This window comes from Urocampus carinirostris, chromosome 12, assembly GCF_059441175.1.
Source record: "Urocampus carinirostris isolate Australia breed hairy pipefish chromosome 12, RoL_Ucar_1.0, whole genome shotgun sequence".
NCBI lineage: Eukaryota > Metazoa > Chordata > Actinopteri > Syngnathiformes > Syngnathidae > Urocampus > Urocampus carinirostris.
This window is the reverse complement of record NC_142360.1, coordinates 30,656,709-30,676,454: the sequence shown is the minus strand read 5'-3', so window position 1 is coordinate 30,676,454 and position 19,746 is coordinate 30,656,709. Positions and strand designations below refer to the sequence as shown.

Sequence of the window (19,746 nt, the reverse complement as noted above, 5' to 3'; positions counted from 1 at the left end):
GGATGAAACACGGCTTAGAGCAGACTCTCTATACAGGCGAATGCGTCACAGAATGCGCACGGGAGTTCACCTTATCGCTTCTCTGGAATACAATTTTTGCAGTCGTTAAAACTCATTCTCATTAAAACAGTCGCTCGTATAACAGAATAGACAGGAACAAATTATAGAATGAGGGCAGCACGGGGGAGCAGTGGTTAGCGCGTGTGCGGTACAGTTCTAAGGTCCTGGGAACCTCCTTGTCACAATCACCCGGATCGGGAACACCTGTGCTCAAGATTTGGCGCTAACAGCCAGGACAGCTGATTGGTGCACCCTGTACATTTAAATCCCCAGCTTCCGGAAACACCATGGCCGATCGTACTATGCGATCTGTTGCCATCTGCTCAGAAAGCCCGTACCTCCGACTCTTTGCCTGCCTCCTGTTTTTGTGCTTGATCTCCGTTGCCGACCTGTTTCCAAATTTGCCTACCTCCTGCCCTGCCCGTCTGACTCCTGATCACTCTTCCAAACACGACGACATCCTTCTTCTCCAGCCCTGACCAACAACACGACGATTACGCCTGTCCACGACCAGTCCCGCCAAGCCTTCACCCCCGCCTGTCAAGCCTCGACAATCCGTCAAACAACGGATCGAAAAATCACGCCTTGTCATTGCTTCCTTCCAATAAAAAACAAGAAACGAGTGCAAGTGATCTCAGTTTTCCTTCCGTCCCGCCTGACACTCCTGTGTGGGTTAAAATCCAGCTACCGGACTTACTGTGCGGAGTTTGTATGTTCTCCCCGTGCTTGCGTGGGTTTCCTCCGGGCCCTGCGGTTTCCTCCCACATTGTCCCTAGGTGTGAATGAGCGAGCGAGTTGTCTGTCCCTGTGTGCCCTGCGATTGGCTGGCAACCAGTTCAGGGTGTCCCCTGCCCAATGCCCGATGATTGCTGGGATGGGATCCAGCACCCCCGCGACCCTACTGAGGATAAGCGGTGCAGCTAATGAGATGAGATGTTACAGAATGTACCTTCCCCAGGAAAAATCAATACGACAGCTCTATTCCATTGGCGTTTTGCACCCCTACCTCCCATTCCCACAATAATAGCCTATTTACAAACGTCATACTGCTGCCGCATAGTGTATGTGGTTGGTATTACACGCAAGCGTCAAAGGCGTTCTGATCCAATGGCGGGAGATTCGCAACTGGCTGTTGCGACCAAAGACGAAAATAGATGGTTACCTTATTCCACAAGCCAATAGTAAAAGCGTTTGCTTCCATTAATCATTAATTACTTTGAAAATAAACTGATTAAATGGTTGTAAACAACTGTTGTGTGTCTTTACTCGACGACGCCCTCTTCCTTTTTCCCCGTTTACTTTTCGCTTGGGTGAGAAAAGAATTCCGCACTCCTATTGGTTGATATGCAAGTTTTCTCTTCCTTTATTGGTAGAAAAGGCTGAGGCTGTTCCCGTAGGTTGGTCTGTATATTCCACAGGCTCCCATTGGGCACTGCCATAAAATTCTCTTCGTTGATTGGTTACAATAAGTTAAGTGGGCCGGCTTACTAGCAAGCGTTCTTCCGGCTTACATGTCGAGAAGGAAGAAAAAAAAGGAAAAGAAAGACGAATGGAAAAATTGTAATCCAGAAAAGGAGCGTTTCTTATGAACTCAGCGATAAGGTGAACCCTCGTGTGCATTCTGCTATGCATTCGCCTGTGTGGGGAGGCCGGTTTATGCCGTGTTTCGCCTGTTAAGTTCTGCATGTGGATAGGTGTAACAAACAAGCGACACTATATTCTCATGTTAGCTTGTTGCTAACTAGCCCGCTAAGCTAGCAATGTATCGTTCCTATTTAGTATGGTTACCGAAGCGAAAACGTCGAATTTTTCGAGTTGAAGTCCAGCTGGTTCAACCTTACACTTGTGTTCTTTTTCCAACGCGTCGGGAAAATATGTCGCTTCCCTTGGCACATTTGGTGTTAAGCTCGTGTTTTCGGCCAATAAACGTGGAATAAAACAGACCTCGATGCGCGTATCGCTTCATTAATGTAGCTGTGTGTCTTAAAATGTCGGTTGTATACAAAAACAACAACTAAACTCAGCCTTGTGTCCTTTACTTGGTTTGCTAAGGGTTAATGTTGAAGCTTTCATTGTTGAGGTGCTTGTACTTCAGTTTTCATGGCTGCGCATGCGCAACTTTTCGAGCGTTTTTGACGGGCATATATTTACATGGTTTGTTTGTATCAGATCGTCAATCAAATTTAAAGAAAATCCGAATGAGCTCCCAGCAATTTCCACGACACGGGCTTTCGAGTCCAGGAGGGGCTCCCCTAATGCCCACCGGTGGCAATCTGATGACAGTCAGTCAACCGTCAAACCCACAAGGTGAGTGGCCATCCAGCCAGTTTAGGGTTTGTATTCCGTGGCCAAATTAAAGTACTTTTTAAATACTTTCAAAGCCATTTTTTTCTCCACTACTATTAAAAGAGGAAATCTGGTGTGAATCGATCCATACTAAAGTCATGATTATTTGTACAGCCCTTAATCACAAAAAGTATCAAAGGCTGTACAGACTACAATCACACATCCCCTGATTCAAAACCTATACGAGGGCATGGTAAAACTCAAAACCTGAGCATGAGGAAATTAAGAAACCGTGAGAAGGCGTTGCACATGAGGTAATCCCCTTTCCAGGATGACCAAGCCGCAATGGATAATGCTAGGGCATTAAACAATACACAGACATAATCAACATGCAACAAACTACCATCATTAACATGAAATACAAGTCATTAATAAGCTATCAAATGTGTTTGGTAATTCCTCTTTCAGGATGACCAGGCTGCAATGGATGTTCCCAGTGCATCAACAAACAATACACAGATATCATCAACATGAAACATTGACCTTTCATTAGATATAGAATGTAAGTGTGTTTTAAGCCTAGATTCAAACAGGTTCCGGAGGTTGCAGATTGAATCTGAGAGGGAATAGCATTCCACAGCACCGGGGCCCAAATGGTGAACGCTCTTGAACCTGCGGTTTTCTTCTTGGCTCTTTCGAATACTAGTAGACCAGCATTTTCCGACTAAAGGCTCATAAGAGAAAATTAAACCTGAAAATTATGAGTGGGCAAGTCCATGCATAATTTTGTATAACACCAACAGAACAAAACCCAAGAAAGTGATAGCAGGTCAGCCAAAATCGGGGTAATGTGATAAAACTTTCTTGGCTTAGTTAAAAGCCTTGCTTCAGCATTTTGTACCAGCTGCAGAATCTTGATGCTAGGCCCATCGTTTGAGGTGACCCATAAAACATGATCCCAAGAGCCAAGAAGAGATCCGCAGGTTCAAGAGCGTTCTCCATTCGGGCCCGAGTGCTGTGGAATGGTCTTCCCCCTGAGATTCGCTTTGCAACCTCAGTGGAACTGTTAAAATCTAGGCTTAAAACACACTTCTATTGTATGGTTTATTAACAACCTATATTTTATGTTGACAGTATCTGTGTATTATTTTGTTATTGCAACATCCACTGCAGCCTGGTCATCCTGGAAGGGGAATTACCTCATGTGCGGTCCCTTCTCAAGGTTTCTTCATTTTACTCATGTTGAGGTTTTTGAGTTTTTCCTTGCCCTCGTGTAGGTTTAAGATCAGGGGATGGTGTCATAATAGTCTGTGGTTTGCAATAATCTGTGGTCTGTGCAGCCCTTTAAGACTGATTAAGGGCTATACAAATAAACATGACTTGACTAATTGATATGTAATCCTTACTCTAAAAAAATCCATCGCCCCCAGTTTGAAGCATGTAGCAAACGGGTTACCAAAAATATAATGGTCAAGCTTGTGATCTTTGATATAACTTCTTTTTCATATAACTAGAGAAAGCTGACTCTCATTATGATAAGTTGGATCTCGTTATTTGCGTATTTTGCAGTATGCTGTTAACGAGTTTTTTTTTTTTCATGTTTTAGCCACTTAATGCGTGGTCTATCAAGTCAGACTCGGGAGAAACAATTTCAAGCATTTATAAGCACTTCACCCAAAATTCTGGCACTTTTCAAACCTTAAAAACACGACATAAAAATTCAAGGATTTTCAAATATTTTAAGAGCCATTGCAATTGAGATCCTAGGTCAAAGTTCATCAATTTGTATTCCTCCCTGTTAGTCAATGTAAATACCAACGACTTATTGTTTTTTTAGCCGGTGCTGAGACGGCAGACGGTGACCAGCAGGAGCACCCACCGGCGGGGGGAGGCGCAGGAACAGTGTTGTTCCGAGATGACAAGCAGGAGACCATGGTGGTTCGACCGTACCCGCAGGTGCAAACACATGGCCAACCGCAGCCAACCCCGCAGGTCTTGCCCATCCAGCCTGGCGGGCAGCCTGTGGCCATGGCCGCTCCGCCGTTGCATCTATCACAGGGTGGGCCTGCAGTCCTTACTGACGGGCAGATGAAGGTCAGTCTCTAATGTATGTCTTCAAATGTATTTTAAAGGTAATCCTGAATTCTTATACATGCAAAATGTGAGGAATTAGTAAATGGTTTTATCGGTATCTTCTAATAATTTTTTCGAAATAATGCATTTTGAAGACGGCAGGTCTTTGTCATCCTGAGCTGTGATGTCATCAGAGGAACACCAGCACCTTAGCAAGCCAGTTGCCATAATGTTTTACATGTCAATTAGTCAAAGAGGTTAAGAGTGTTTTCAGCAAAGTTTTCATACTTTTTGTGGAGTGTGTCTAGGCATTGCGTCAGAGGTGGATGCAGTCATGGTTCAACAAAGGACAAGAAGTAAAAAAGGGCTAACTGGCAAAAATAACTGACACGCGTGGCGGAAAAACCCAAATATTAAGCCATTTTCGCGTACCTCCAAGAAAAAAATGACCGGTATGCAATTGCTCTTCACTACAATCACTGTCTGTTCCAGAGATGGCCTCACACGTTGTGTTAATGGTAGTCATCATTTTTAAAGTGTTATGTCACTTCAATGAAATCACAGCTGTACAGCAGACCAGCAAGATGGGTCAATTCTGAGGCTAAGTTTTTCAAGTTCTCTGGCACGTAAATATTTTTGCAACATATTTGCATAATGATGAGGAGGAAAAATACACGTTGAAAAGAAAATGTTTAAGAATACCTTTAATGAAAAGTGTGGAAGTCTTTTGTTTCTTCACAATTGAATAAACAAAACAAAAATTAAGTGACTCATAGCAGAATAGGCAGTATAGAAAATGGTTGTACGGACCCGGCCCTTTTCTAATTATGCAATATGTGTGTTTCCAGGCGGTCCTAAAGTCCCCCATGCCAAGTCGTCTGATCGCCCCAGCGCCAGCTTCCAACCAGAGCCACATTCCTGTCCCTCCTAAGGTACCAGGCCACATGGCGTCCACAACAGAGAGCAGCAATGCCAACACACTTTCTATCCCCGTAGCAACAATTAGCGGACAGCAGGTGAGGGAGCGACATCTTAATTGGCAATTGATCAGGTTTAGATTAAACTGATGTAGCTCAACCTTTTTTTGTGCATCAGGGTCACTCGAGCAATTTGCACCACTTGATGTCGGCCAACATCCAGATTATTCGAGGGAGCGGCCCCACGTTGCAAATAGGGACGCCTGCCGTGCCCCCGCAAACCTTTACGTCACATTTGCCACGAGGTAACATGTATTTCTACGTCGTATACACTTAAAGTTGAAACATGACGGGTTAATCACATTTCTCATTTATATGTATAATTATTTATTTTTTAATCACACAGGCGCAGCTGCTGCAGCAGTCATGTCCAGCTCCAAAACAGTCCTCCGACCAGCTACCGGAGCAGGTGTGGGCTCAGGCCAGCCCACTGTGCAGCACATCATCCACCAGACTATTCAGGTACAGTACACACATACATGACATCATTTATATGTGTGTCTGACTCGTCTTTTAACGATGCTCAGCAGTCTCGTCCTGCCGTGACGTCGTCCACGTCTGTGCTTCCGACCGTGGTGGCTCCCATTGCGGCTACGAGGACCCAGGCGCCTGTCATCAATCCCACTGGCACGCACGGTGCTGAGGTGGCCCATGGGTAAACTGAAAATCTATGGTGTGACCTTCAAGCGTGCCGCTATTTTTCGAGCAGTGGGTGGTTTGTGTTCTTTCAGGCGCCCTGGCCTGACCATACATCCTCCACCGGCCAGCATCAGCATCCAGAGACCCCAGACGTCACGTGACACGGCCACACGAATCACGCTGCCGTCGCACCCGGCCATCGGCGCTCAGAAACCCCAGCCGCCACATACAATGACGCAGGTTAGCGGGCTCGATGGCGGATTACTTTTTCCTTTTGGACAAAAAAATAAATAAATTTCTTTTCTCACAGAAGCCAATCTTCAGTACAGTCACCCCAGTTGCAGCAGCCACCGTGGCGCCTATCGTGGCCACCAACACAGTGCCATCAACCACCTCTATAGGTACGCACTCGGAGTCAAAAGAAGTGCAATTGCCAAAGACTTTAAAGTAAAACCTTTAATGCGCTGAAATCGCACCATGTATTGTTTTTAGGTAATGTTCCCCATACCCAAATGAGCAGTAACACCATCGTCACAATGGCAGTGGCCTCCCACTCCTCACACGCCACTGCCGTTACCACCTCCGCCATTCCTGTCGGTGAGTGTGGTTTAGCTGGTCATTATGAACTTTGCTCTTTCCTTCCATGTTAACTTCACTTCATCCTGTCTCACAGCCAAAGTGGTGCCTCAGCCCATCGCCCACTCTTCTTCTCGCGTACAGCCTGACTACCCCGGGGAGAGGGCCAACCTCATCCCTATCCAGGGCCATCGCTCGTCACCCAACCCCGTCACCATGGAGCCGAGAAGCGACAACAGGTGGGCTCCACTAAGACTTTTTACTAAACAATTCCTCTAATATACGTTTGGGAAAATCACCAACAATGCTACACAACACTTGTTTCTTTTAATTAAGTTGAAATAAAACTATTACCCAATATCTAGCACAGTTTATGATGGGTAACAAAATTATGCTTTTTAATTTTTTAAATTATGTTTTTCACACAAAATCAAACTGTTTCCTCTTTCGGATCCAAGGTGCATGTTTGTTAGTTATGACAGTGCTGGAGGTATATAGTTGTCAGATTTACGTGTTGTACATGAATGCAACATTGTTTGAGGACGTTAAGTTTTCTTTTGTGTATGAAATAACGGGTTGCTAAAAATGTTTTTGAGTTTTCTAAGCAGGTCAAATTTGTCCACAGCCAAACCAAACTAATGATTCATGAAGTGTGTGATACATGCTGAGTTTATGTTCCAAACTGATATAAACACCTAAATAAAATGTTAGGAATTATTTATGCTCAACTGTAACTTATAAAATGCTATGTTTTTAATTTTATGTTTTTACTCTCATAATTTTTGGTAAATAGGAAATAATAATAATAATAATAGGAAAATAACTTATCAAGACAAAAGCACTTTGATTGCTAAAAATATCCCAATTGCACTCTATCCAATTGTCAATACAGATGCCTCAAGAGCAGGGGTCCGCAACCATTTCGGTGAGGATTGTCACTTTCAAATTTCCTTGTAAATCAGTGTGCCTCACCAAGATGAATGACTCGCACATTTTTTTTATATCCAACTGAGCTGTCATTTTACAATAGTCCAAATATACAACATGGATAGACATTGAAATCGTATAACTGACCGATTTATGTAGCACTATTCTTATTCATCAATAAACTAAAAAAATGAATGTGAGCAACGCGTGAAAATTCCTGTACACATCCATGACTTCAACTTTTGACCCCAAAAATCAACCATTCTTCATCAACAATGAACTATAAACAAAAAAGTGATATGGACAGCTACCATACTATTCAACAATGAAATCTTATAGCAGAAAATCTCAAATTGAAACGCACATGCACACACACGCTCTCTGCCAGCCCCTCCTCTTGACGTTCAACACTTCTGGCTGACATGGGGATGTGTTTTATTTTTGTTTTTGATTGTCTATTTTTTAGGCAAGCCACCAAGCAAAACCTCTGAGCTCGAAAAGAACGCTTCTTCAATATATTTGCATGAAGTAAAAGATTTTCAGTGCTTTATGTTTAACTCTTGATGTGTGAGGTACAACGCTCTCGAGGAAGAATACACAAACAGCACGGTCTTTTTTTTTTTTTTTTTGCACAAAGCCCCAGTCATTTGCCCACGCTGGCTGATAAGAACGACATTTTTTCGCTGGAGGGGCCGTCCTGATTCATTCGTTTATCCGAGCCTGTATTTTGTTGGCTGGGTTAAAACACGGATCTCTCCTCCTCTCCTCGGCGCCGCACTGACACACTCTCACAAATGGAGCAGAGGAGGAGGGGCGTGACCGTAAAACCTTTAAACAACACGGCGCACCACAGACACATGCATGGTTACGTTTTGTTTGGGCTAACCTTTTTTGTGTTTTATATTTTCCAGGCCTCCCGTCCCAGTCCAATTCCAGTATTTTGTGCCAACGTTCTCGTCATCGTCTTACCCACTGACTCACACGTACACCCCAATCAGCAGCTCCGTGTCTACCATCCGTCAGTATCCTGGTAGGACGAATATTGTGTATTAGATAACCACATCCCACATTGCTGTGGGTTTTCTGAGCAAAATGCACAAGTTTTAACAAAACTGCCTTTCCTCTTCCCAAGTGACTCCCCAAGCTCCCAGTTCAGCGCTGCCCGCTCAGGCCGGCGTGGGTGTGGCCACCACCGTGCACCTCAACCACATGCAACTGATGGCAGTTGACCGCATTGGTCTGCCATCGGCGCAGATCAGCACCCAAGGCATCCAGCCGGCGCCCATTGCGCAAGGCATCCAACCTGCATCTATCGGTGTGCAGGGCCTTCACCCGGGGACGGCATCCCTTGGCGCGCAGGGCCTCCAGCAGGGCACTGGCCCCACCCAGCCACAGCAGCAACCACCCACCGATGCAAAATCTGGTAAACAATTTTCTTTTAAAAAAAAAACACTCCTTTGGAAAGTAGCACAGCGATTTGTATTTTAGAAGTTTGCCTGTTAAACTGATTTAACCCCTCTTTAGGTGTGGTCTTGGCTGATGGCTTTGTGGCTAACCCAATCAGCAGCACCACTCAGCCAGTCGGCACCATGGTGCAGGCTCACAGCCAGGGAGGGGCACCCACTCTGGTGTCCTCACCGAGACCCAGCATCCTACGCAAGAAGCCCACCACTGAAAGGTCAGGCAAATACAAACCTTTCTGCTTTATTGTGAGAATATTTACTGTAATTCGTTTTGTCAATGTTTTACTTCTAGTTGTGTTCGCAAGACCCTTATTCCCGCTCAGCCCAGCGAACCAAGTAGTGTTCCAATGCAGGGTGGTGTGAGAGGCGCCAGTTCCCCCCGACCCGCGGGGTAAGCGCCCCTCGAACGAACACTTCCAACCACACAATACTGCAAGATATTGTTTAAATGAGATTCAATCTGTTTACAGTAATTTGTCGTTTTGCGTGGGAGTTGTGTGCCAAAAAGGTCCCACAATAGTCAAAACTAGCAGATTAAAACCTTTATTTGTTACACACTCTTTCATCTATTTAAACTAAAAAAACATATTTACAGGCTAAAGCAATTATTTTTAACAAACAAAAGTACTGTACCTAAAGGTTGTGTCTGTAGCTTTGAAGATATTCTTGTTGCTGAGGCCATCTTTGATTGAAATAATGAATTCTCTCTTAGAATTGCTCAAATTTTTTTTCATCTTTTGGGGAGGAGGTTGGGTTGGCATTGGACTGTATTTAAAACAGTCCTTTTCTTTCACAATTTTCATCTTTGAATAAATAAAAACAACCAGAATGTGCGATCTACAAAAAAAGAGTAAAATACAAAACAATTTCAGCTTTTTACACAGAGCGTTTTGTTGACTTGATGGCTTTTAGAGAAACTCGACATTGACAAACATTTACACGTAGGTCGGTCAAATTGTTTTACGTACACGTATCACTTAAACTGCAACGTTTCTGAGGCAGAAAATGGGCGGGCGACTGTTTAGCCAATCAGAATGCAGAACACAATGCACACTGAAATTCTGCAAAATATCGAAACCGCGATACAGCGACGGACGATTAAAAATGGAAAATATCTTCTAACAGCACTTTGAACTTTATTTTCTCAGAGTCAAACCCAAAACAGAGATGCATATGGCTGTGGCCCCTCCTGTTATGGCCGCTGTAGACGCGTTGCCACCACCGCAAGGCGGAGAGCAGCAAGCCATGGCTCCCTCGGGCTCCCCTCATCTTGCCCAGGCCCTGCCTGCCATGATGGCCACGCCAGGGCCTGTACCGCCCTCACAACCCTCCGCCATCCTTTCTGCGCTACCCGCAGCCATGGCCGTGACTCCGCCTACCCCCGCTTCCATGGCCAACACGGTGGCGTCGCCCACACAGCCGGCACCCAGCAGCACTGCCGCTTGTGTTGCTAGCTGTCCCGACAGCAAGCTGAAGCTCGAGGTGGACGCTGTAACCACCTCGCAGCCAGGTGAGAAAGACTTAATGTTACATTTACGAAAATAATAATTATTTGATTATTCGACTAATTGTTTCCAGAGTCGATGACTAGTCGACTATCAAAATATTCCCTACTTGCAGCCCTTGTTCACAGCATGATTTTTTTTCCTGCAGACCTCAATGCCAACCCCTCCATGAACACCCAGCCTTCAGCCCTCAGCATGGCTCCCACGGGTGACCTCATCCCGGGTGCGTCTCCAAGGAAGAAACCCCGTAAGCAGCAGCACGTCATTTCCACTGAGGAGAACGAGATGATGGAGACCAACAGCACAGATGAGGAGAAGGTGCCCGGGAGGCCCATCACCGGCAGGGCCGAGCGCAGAGAATCTCCCCCCAGGGAATATGTCGGTACGTGGCCACTCTAGCATTGTTTTTCTGGGTCAAGTTCAGACAGTGGTGACTGCATTCTTAAAAGTGGGGTGTGTTGTTTAAGGTCTTTAAAAAGTTGAACGTAGAAGATTTTCTCAATCAAGTGTTCTACAATGCCCAACTGAGCTAAAGAGCCCTTCTCATATTTTTTTCAATGCACCGCAGTAGGAGGATCAGGGTTAGGGGGGGTTTAAAGAGTAACTTTATACTTGTCCTCGTAAGTTTTTTTTTCTTTCTATTTGTTAGTGCAGTATGAAAATGGTGAAAGTAAGAAGAATCCTAATTAAAGTATAGTCCAAACGGCAACCTAAAACCCAAGAAAGATGTAAAAAGAACATTTATTTGTGTGTGTCTAAGAAATGGACGTACTTGCACACGTGTCATAAAAAGACTAAGGCTGCAATCATGACTTAGCCAGGAGATGGCGACAAAGAGTAACAAAGTTTCAAATTCCGTTAGCATCATCTTTCTTAAAGGAGCTTATCAGATTTTGACTAACTAAATACTTACTGGGCAATTGTTTGATCATCAAAAGGATCTGCAACTAGCATAGCTTTGGCAGCTAGCACTGCTTTATAGCTAGTATTGCTTTAGCAGCCAGTATCACTGTAGCAGCTAGCGTTGCAGATGCAGCCATTAGCCACGTAAGAGACTAGCATTGTTAGCAACATTTAAGGCGCCTGTTTGTGTTAACGTTGCTAGTATTAGGAGCTAGTGTCGAACACTAGGTGGTAATGCATTCAAAGGAGGGCTCACTTAGATGTACTGATGTCAGTAAATAGATTTCATTGACACCTCAAAATGACACCCAAGTTAGATGATATTTGTCTAATAAAATGTATTTGATTTTATTGCTTATAATTCAGAAAATCAAAATATCAGATGGCTGCAGCCCTATTCCACAAAATAGGAAAAGATCTCAGCTGCCTCTCTTACTGTATGGGAGCACCATCTGAAAAAGCTTTCTTTTGTTGTCTGGTCTTCTATGATTTATGCCTGATAATACCCATGCACACTTTGCTAAAAAAAAAAAGGTTGTTTACATTTAAAGCTGTTCAGAAAGCATAGTTGTGTTAACCCTTTTACGTTCTGACTTTTGATAAACAAATCCGTGTCTGTACAATGTTACCAGTCCCTGGAATACATGATGCCACATATCATTGAAAGCTTAAACTCATGGGATTCAAGACATGACCATTTCAAAATACACTCTTCACAGAAACATCACAATTAGTCTTGAAACAAGATCCCCAAAATTCTATAAAGCCCAACTCATCTATGACATTGTTTTGCAGCCATCAAATTCAATGAAAGTACGCAACCATGGCCTCCTTACATCTGCTAAAGTCTAGTGAATCAAACTGTGTAAAATATTAAATCCAAAACACATGCTAATGCAGACAAAGAGAAATCCTCGTAAAAGCGTGTCTGCTTCGTTAGACGTTGCTTCTTGACTCGTAAAATTCTTGACAATATGGTAGTTACCTTCTCTCCCTTCCATTGACACCTTTCTCGACGAATAATAAAAAATGTGTAGAATACAATGTATAGTTTTTCAGAATCTGAAAAATTTGACAAGGTACCAGGTAAGGCTTCAAGCTATTGTCTAATCTGTTTCCAGCGGAGATGCTACAGTCATTTGCAGGCATTGCAAAAGAAATTCAGGCGAGAATAGAAATATATTTTTGTGTGTTCCAACTCTGATTACTCAATTTTAGTAGCACTTATTTCAGTTTGGGACCAAACCTCAAGAGTGTTACCTTTCAAAAGAGGCCAAGACCGTTTATATTCTCCAAACGGTACAAGATCAGCATTGAATTCACTTTGGATACGTCTTGGATTGCGATTGCAGACGGAATGTACAAGAATGTAACATGTGTTCAACTGTTAGTACAAAATAAAGGAAAATGGTCAGACGTGCAAATTTGTCAAAAAAACAACATATAAAAAAACTAAAGAATCATGGAAGATTGTGTCATGCTATGCAAAATCATGACAACAAAGACTTAGAGACTGTTTCTTTCCCAGGGCCATCACCACCCTAAACAAGCACACAAAACTATGGAAAATATATATCTCGCGGATTATTTGGGAATATGTATTGCTGTTTATCTTATTGGACTACTTCTACATTGCACGAGTATAAGGCCAGTCCCAAAGCTCTATTTTGTAAATATTTTTGCCTTTTTATCCTGACATTCTTTCTATCTTGTTTTTATTTTTGACTTAAACTAACGTGTCTACCCTGGAGTGCCATTTCTAATCTTGTTGCATACAATGTTTTACTGCAGCAATTCAAATTCACATTTTGCATACATTTCCCTCTCAGATGAGGAAGGGGTGCGCTACGTGCCCGTCAGGCCCCGACCGCCCATCACCCTCTTGCGGCATTACCGCAATCCTTGGAAAGCCGCCTACCACCACTTCCAGAGATACAGCGACATCCGCGTCAAAGGTAAGTTCATCTAAACGGAGGCAAAATGTTTTTGGGATCGCAATTCAGTGTAATTCCTCCATTATGCATGTGTGTCTCAGAGGAGAAGAAGGGCACCTTGCAGGACATGGCAAATCAGAGAGGGGTGGCGTGCCGGGCGCAGGGCTGGAAGATTCACCTGTGTGCTGCGCAACTCAGACAGCTGGTGAGTGAAGCATGTTAGAAGACGTCCACATTTTCATCCATGTATTTTAAGGCTTTTCTATTCTTTTTTAAAATTTCAGTCTGGTTTGGAGCACGACGTGTATAGCCGCTTGTCCTCCCTTCAGGAGGGCCTCATCCCCAAGAAGAGAGCAGGCGCCGACGACGACATGCACCGCATCAACGAACTCATACAGGTGCAAATATCTATTCGTGTCAAGAGAAGACCGTGTGTATTATTTGGCCACTCGTTGGCGCTGTATTGCTGTTAAACCAAAAATGAGTGCTAAAAGTACAAGGAAGAATACAAACTGTGGGGGATGAAAGTGAACAAACGGCAACATTTCTCTGTTTTGCTCAACTTTTCAAAAGGTTGTTTTTTTTCTGGGTACAATGATGTCAGCTTCCTCTAGGTGGGGCTCATGTTATGTGAAATACAAATTTCTCAACCTAAGAGTTTATAACAAATGCACTTTAATCTGATAATTCATGTATTTCTGTTTCATTTTACCATTAGAAGGCGCTTAAATGCACACTTTTTTTATAATGCAATAAGATTACCCCATCAAGTATTTGAAGTTTTTTCCTTTTATTATACTATTTCCTGCAAATAAACCAATATAATAAGAATTCTCCATCTACTATATTAGAGTTAATTTTTTAACAGCAAAATAAAGGAAAAAATACACTGAGATAACAAAAAAGTGATAGTAATCTTGTTTTATTAGAAAAAAAAGAATCATTTAGATTCAAATATGTTGTATCAGATTAATAATTTTGCTGAATTTAATTTTTAATGGTCTGATCGTGTAAAGGTTGGTATGACTTCAATAAACAGATTTTTAAATGCATATTAATGTCAGGTATTGATACTCTCTTTCCATAACAGCACTACCAAATATTATGAGCGCATTGATAGTTTTTTGCTTCAAATCTATGCACATTGTGCTGCTCCTTCTGGTATCATCACTGGTGACAGTGTCATCCAAACACATTGACTACTTTAAATAGGCTCAAAGTTTTTAACAAATGCGCTCATATTAGCCTCTGTTTTAGATGATGTAAAAAAAAAAAAAAGTAGATATGTTTGAGTATTACGATGTTCTCTGCATAGTTGCGTCATCTTGTGTCCAAAGTTTTTTAAGCGTTCTAAAATGCTTTTCTTTGCAAACAGGGTAACATGCAGCGGTGCAAGCTTGTAATGGACCAGTTGACAGAGGCTCGGGACACAATGATGAAAGTTCTGGAGCACAAAGACAAAGTTCTCAAACTGCTAAACAAGAACAGTGCTGTCAAAAAGTCCTCCAAGCTCAAGCGCAAAGAACGAGCGTGAACAAAATCCTCAAAATGGACCTGACCCTTTACACCCGTGCTCAAAATCTGGTGCTATGATCTGCTTCATACAATCACAAGCACCCGCCGTGGGCAACATGTGGCTGACCAACGAACTTTTTTTTTTTCTTCATCATTTGTGAAGGCCTCTAGAGACAATGTTTTGCCTATTTGGCTTGAACGCGGCACTGAAGAGGTAAGAAGGAGTAGAAAATGGTAACTTGAAGACCAACCTCAAACTTAATGAGTTTTTGTTGTTATTGTTAAGTTGTTTTGATCTGTGCCTTTGTTGTGTTTGAGGATGATTTAACCATCACCGTTTTTGCAAAAAAACGTGCGTTCACTTGTCACGTGTTTTCCTCTGCCTAGTTGGCGCTTAATTTGGCTCCAAAATGTACCTTTGTTGCTTGAAGTTTGGAGAAAAAAAGGAGGTGAAAATCATTTGTATGGAATTACATAAGTACTTTGCTAAAGGAAACCAGACAACACAAGTGTTTTTCGGGCTCGACTTCCTAAGCAAATACAGTGCTGTTTAAAATAATAGCAGTGTAATGTGAGAAGAATATCTCAGGTTTTGTATAATTTTTATTGTTACATTTCAAACCAGTTACCAGTAGGTGGAATAGATTCTCAGAAAACAAACAAGACCCAGCATTCATAATAGGCACGCTCCAAAGACTGTGCTATGTGGCAAATAGTTCAAAGGAGTCGGTTAAAAAAAAAGCAGTGAGGCCACCAATCTCTGAGTTTATCAATTTTTGGGAAGAAAACAAAAACAGGTGTGAATCAGGTGGCACCTATTTAAAGATGATGAAGCCAGCACAGGTTGAACATCCATTTGAGGAAAATGGGTAGTTCAAGACACTGCTCCGAAGAACTGCGTTGCTTGAAAGGTGGATTGGAGAGGGAAGAACCTATAAAGAGGTGCAAAACATTGTTGGCTGTTCAGCTAAAACAATCTCAAATGCCTTCAAATGTGTAGAAAATAAGACACGTGGAAGAAAACAGAAGCTCAATATTAAATTGGAACGGAGAATAAGAAGAATGGCAAAGGTTCAGCCAATGATCAGCTCCAAGACAATCAATCGCCGTCTGCAGTTACCTGCAAGTGCTGTGACAGTTAGAAAGCGTCTCTGTGAAGCAAATTAATTTTCAAGAATCCCACGCAAAGTCCCTCTGTTAAAAAAGAAGCATGTGCAGAAGGGGTTACAATTAGCCTAAGAGCATTTTGTGAACTGATGAAAGTAAAATTGTTCTTTGGGTACAGGGGTCACAGACCGTGTGTGAGACGACGCCCAAACTCTGAATTCAAACCTTAGTATACAATGAAGACAGTGAAGCATGGTGGTGCAAGTATCATGGTCTGGGCATGTTTCTTTTACTCTGATGTTGGGCCCATTTATCACATAACAGGGATCATGGATCAGTTGGTGTATGTCAAGATGCTTAAAGAGGCTATGTTGCCTTACGCTGAAGAGCACATTTCCGTGAAACGAGTGTTTCAACCAGACAATGACCCCAAAACACACCAGTAGACGACCAAAATCTTGGTTTCAAACCAATAAAATTAAAGTTATGTAGTGGCCAGCCCTATCCCCAGATCTCAATCTAATCGAGAACTTGTGGGGTGATATCAAAAATGCTGTTTTTGAAGCAAAACCAAGAAATATAAATTAATCATGGAGTAAAACAACAACTGAAAGGTGCCACTAGTTGGTTGACTTCATGCCACACAGATGTGAAGCAGTTATCAAAAAGTTAGAAAAAAACTGATCATGCAACTAAATATACCTTTTTGGCGGATATACAAAAGTCATGTTTGTTTGTATAGTCCTTAATCACAAAGAGTCTCAAAGGGCTGCACAGACCACAGTTTATTGCAAACCACAGACTATTATTACACCATCCCCTGATCTACAACCTACATGAGGGCAAGGAAAAACTCAAAAACCTCAACATGAGGAAAATGAAGAAACCTTCAGAAGGGACTGCACATGAAGTCATCCCCCTTCTAGGATGACCAGGCTGAAATGAATGTTAAAATAACAAATCATACACAGATATTGTCAACATAAAATATAGGTTATTCATATGCTATAGAATAGAAGTGTGTTTTAAGCTTAGATTTAAACATTTCCACTCAGGTTGCAGATCGAATCTCAGGTGAAAGAGCATTCCACAGCACCGGGGGCCAAATGGTGAACACTCTTAAACCTGTGGATCTCCTCTCGGTTCTTGGGATCACGAGTAGACCAGCATCTTCAGAGCAAAGGTTCCGGACCGGAACATAGGGGGAAATGAAACCTGAGAGTTTTGAGATTGTACAGTCAACAGCAGACACTGGTGTTTTTTTTTAATACACCCCTTTGAACTATTTTCCCAATTGTCTTTGGAGTGTGCCTTATGAAAGCTGGGTCTTGTTTGTTTTCTGAGAATCTACTGCACCTACTGGTAACTTGTTTGGCATGTAACAATAAATATACGAAACCTGAGATATTCTGGTTAGTCACATTGCACGGCTATTATTTCGAACAGCAATGTATCTATAGTTTACAATACCCCAAATACTGAAATTCTAGAATATAGATCAGTAATGCAAAATAGTAACTGCCTCCAGGTACCACAAATTACTGTCACAAACATTTCTTTACAATGTTTGATTGGCACTATTGCCGTGCCGCCATCTCATGGCCTCTACGCAAATTACCCTGCTGAGCCTTGTATTTTGAGGATTAACAGCTAAAATGGCATTTTTTTGGTCAAAAGAATATTCATATTCCGGAATTATCCTTTTTTTATTTTGTTATTTGTTACAGAAGAAATGTATTGGAGTGTCCTTATGTTCACAACGCTGTTCAAATGTTCTTTTTTGGTGCACCTCCCTCAAAGCTGAGACATTTTGTGTGGTGTGATGTGTAAAAACAAAACAAAATTTCACAGAGGAGGAAAATTGTAGTGAGTTGGGATCGTTCAGCCCCTGACCTTGTACATTGTTTTTTTTGTCTATAAGTATAGTAAAGATGCTTCAACAACACACACTTGTGCTTGTGTTTTTCTGCATTAAAACGATTCAAATTGATTAGCAGGTTCGAGTTTTCTTATAACCCCAAATAATAATAATTAAAAAAAAAAAAGACCTATCAAACCATGACCAAATTACCGTGCATGCCGGTAATAACAACAAAGGTTCTCTTGGCGGCGTGACTTAAATGCGGTGTTTTGAAATCCAAGTAGAAGTTGCACGAAGTTGAGTAAAGTCAGTCTTTCGACTGCTCATTAAAAGAAGCCGACTCCATACCCGTCAACCTTGTACGTTTTTGCAGTAGGAAGTACGTTTGTTATGCATTTTAAGACGTGTACGACGTACAAGAAAATTTGTACGGAAAAACGCAAATGTGTCAATTATGGGTACCATCCAGTATACACCGACTATCACGAAACGGCAAATCAATCAAGTCAAACGAGTTCGCCGCGGAAGCCTCTATCTCGGTATTGTTTTTTTCGTTGCAAACGGAGCGAGCGGTTTGATGCTACTGTGCGCATGCGTCTGCCGCCTGGGGATTTCCCATCATGCATAATTCCGTGGTAGTTGTGTAGTGAAAGGAAGTCAGTCTCATTTTGGAGAACCGGTTTTTTCGGCTCAACTCGTTAAAGAGAGCCGGCTTTCAAACGGCTCACTTTCTTTGATGCATTATATTACGAATTATTATGTTGTATAAAGAAGTTAAGAAAAAAAGAAAGTATAAAAGGAGAAAATGAAAAAAGACAGGTTTGTGGTTATCCCTTTAATCGGTATATTACTAACAATAATTTAATGCAGAAAATGAATTCATAAGTTGAATAAGAAAATTGTACTTAATTATATTTGCATGTATTTCTTCCTTCTACAGTGAACGTCCAAGCTACTTCATTTTTGAACTTTTTTTATAATAAACTCAATTCATGTGGAGCAACTCAGTATCTCACAACAAAATGTTAATTAACAGATATGATAACGAAACACATGTACAATATAACATGTTCAACTATATAAACACGTTTGATAAAAAAAATATGGTCTAAGATTTTTTTTATATTTTGTAAGGGAAAGTACGACAGTTTGTAAGGGCATGGAGCCCTGGAGCTTTCGGCTCCCAAACGGCTCTTCAGATTGTTTTTGTCGCTTTATTACATACATTACCACTAGGGGGCCTCCAAGAGTGGTTAACTTTTTTGTTGCCAACATTGTAACTGTGTGTCCACTCAAAAATACGTCTACAGAAATACAACAAAAATACTACACAATAACTACAAAACTAAATATCGAATATAGTGTGCTTGAAACAGGGACCTCATATTTTATTTTGCCTTTCTTCTGAAAATAACAATTACTACATTACTACAAAATACTACTACAGAATTATTTACTCCCAAAATACTTCAAAAAGACAACTACAGTTAGATTACAAAAATACTAACGAAATATTTTAAAATACTACTTTTGAAATACTACAAAATTCTACAAAATACTACTAAAAGCCACTCCAGCAGCTCCCGTGTTATTTTCGATTGTTCTCAGTTATTTTCGATTGTTCTCAGCTTAGGGATGCTGCTGGAAAAGTGAATTTCCCTTCGGGGATGAATAAAGTATCTATCTATCTATCTATCTATCTAAAATACTGCTTTGGAAATACATCAATTATATTTCAAAAATACAAAAAGAAAAAACTTAATACATTATACTATAAAATAAAAAAAACTAGTAGACAAATATTAGTCCAAAAATACAACTACAAGAGGATAACAACAGAAAATGCAAATTACATCTATAGCGATACTACAAAAATTATCTTGTTAAAAAAATCACAAAAATAAAACTACAGTAACACTG

At 41.6% G+C, this 19,746-nt stretch overlaps 1 protein-coding gene across 2 annotated transcripts; it reads left to right on the top strand.

The window, feature by feature from the left end:
- The first annotated feature begins 1,575 nt into the window (after positions 1 to 1,575).
- sap130a (Sin3A associated protein 130 a) lies at positions 1,576 to 17,910 on the top strand. 2 transcript variants are annotated; one of them, XM_088350032.1, is made up of 21 exons: positions 1,576 to 1,662; positions 2,230 to 2,367; positions 4,184 to 4,440; positions 5,268 to 5,435; positions 5,515 to 5,641; positions 5,743 to 5,858; positions 5,927 to 6,051; positions 6,128 to 6,275; positions 6,346 to 6,436; positions 6,528 to 6,632; positions 6,709 to 6,850; positions 8,450 to 8,568; positions 8,671 to 8,961; positions 9,063 to 9,216; positions 9,294 to 9,392; positions 10,150 to 10,511; positions 10,655 to 10,888; positions 13,239 to 13,364; positions 13,445 to 13,548; positions 13,628 to 13,741; positions 14,719 to 17,910. In XM_088350032.1, exons 2-21 carry the CDS (start codon positions 2,259 to 2,261, stop codon positions 14,875 to 14,877), a joined length of 3,150 nt encoding a protein of 1,049 aa, XP_088206158.1. In that variant the 5' UTR covers positions 1,576 to 1,662; positions 2,230 to 2,258; the 3' UTR covers positions 14,878 to 17,910. The 2 variants fall into 2 exon arrangements, with proteins under 2 accessions (XP_088206158.1, XP_088206157.1); XM_088350031.1 differs by having other exon boundaries at positions 5,924 to 6,051.
- The last annotated feature ends 1,836 nt before the right edge of the window (positions 17,911 to 19,746 follow it).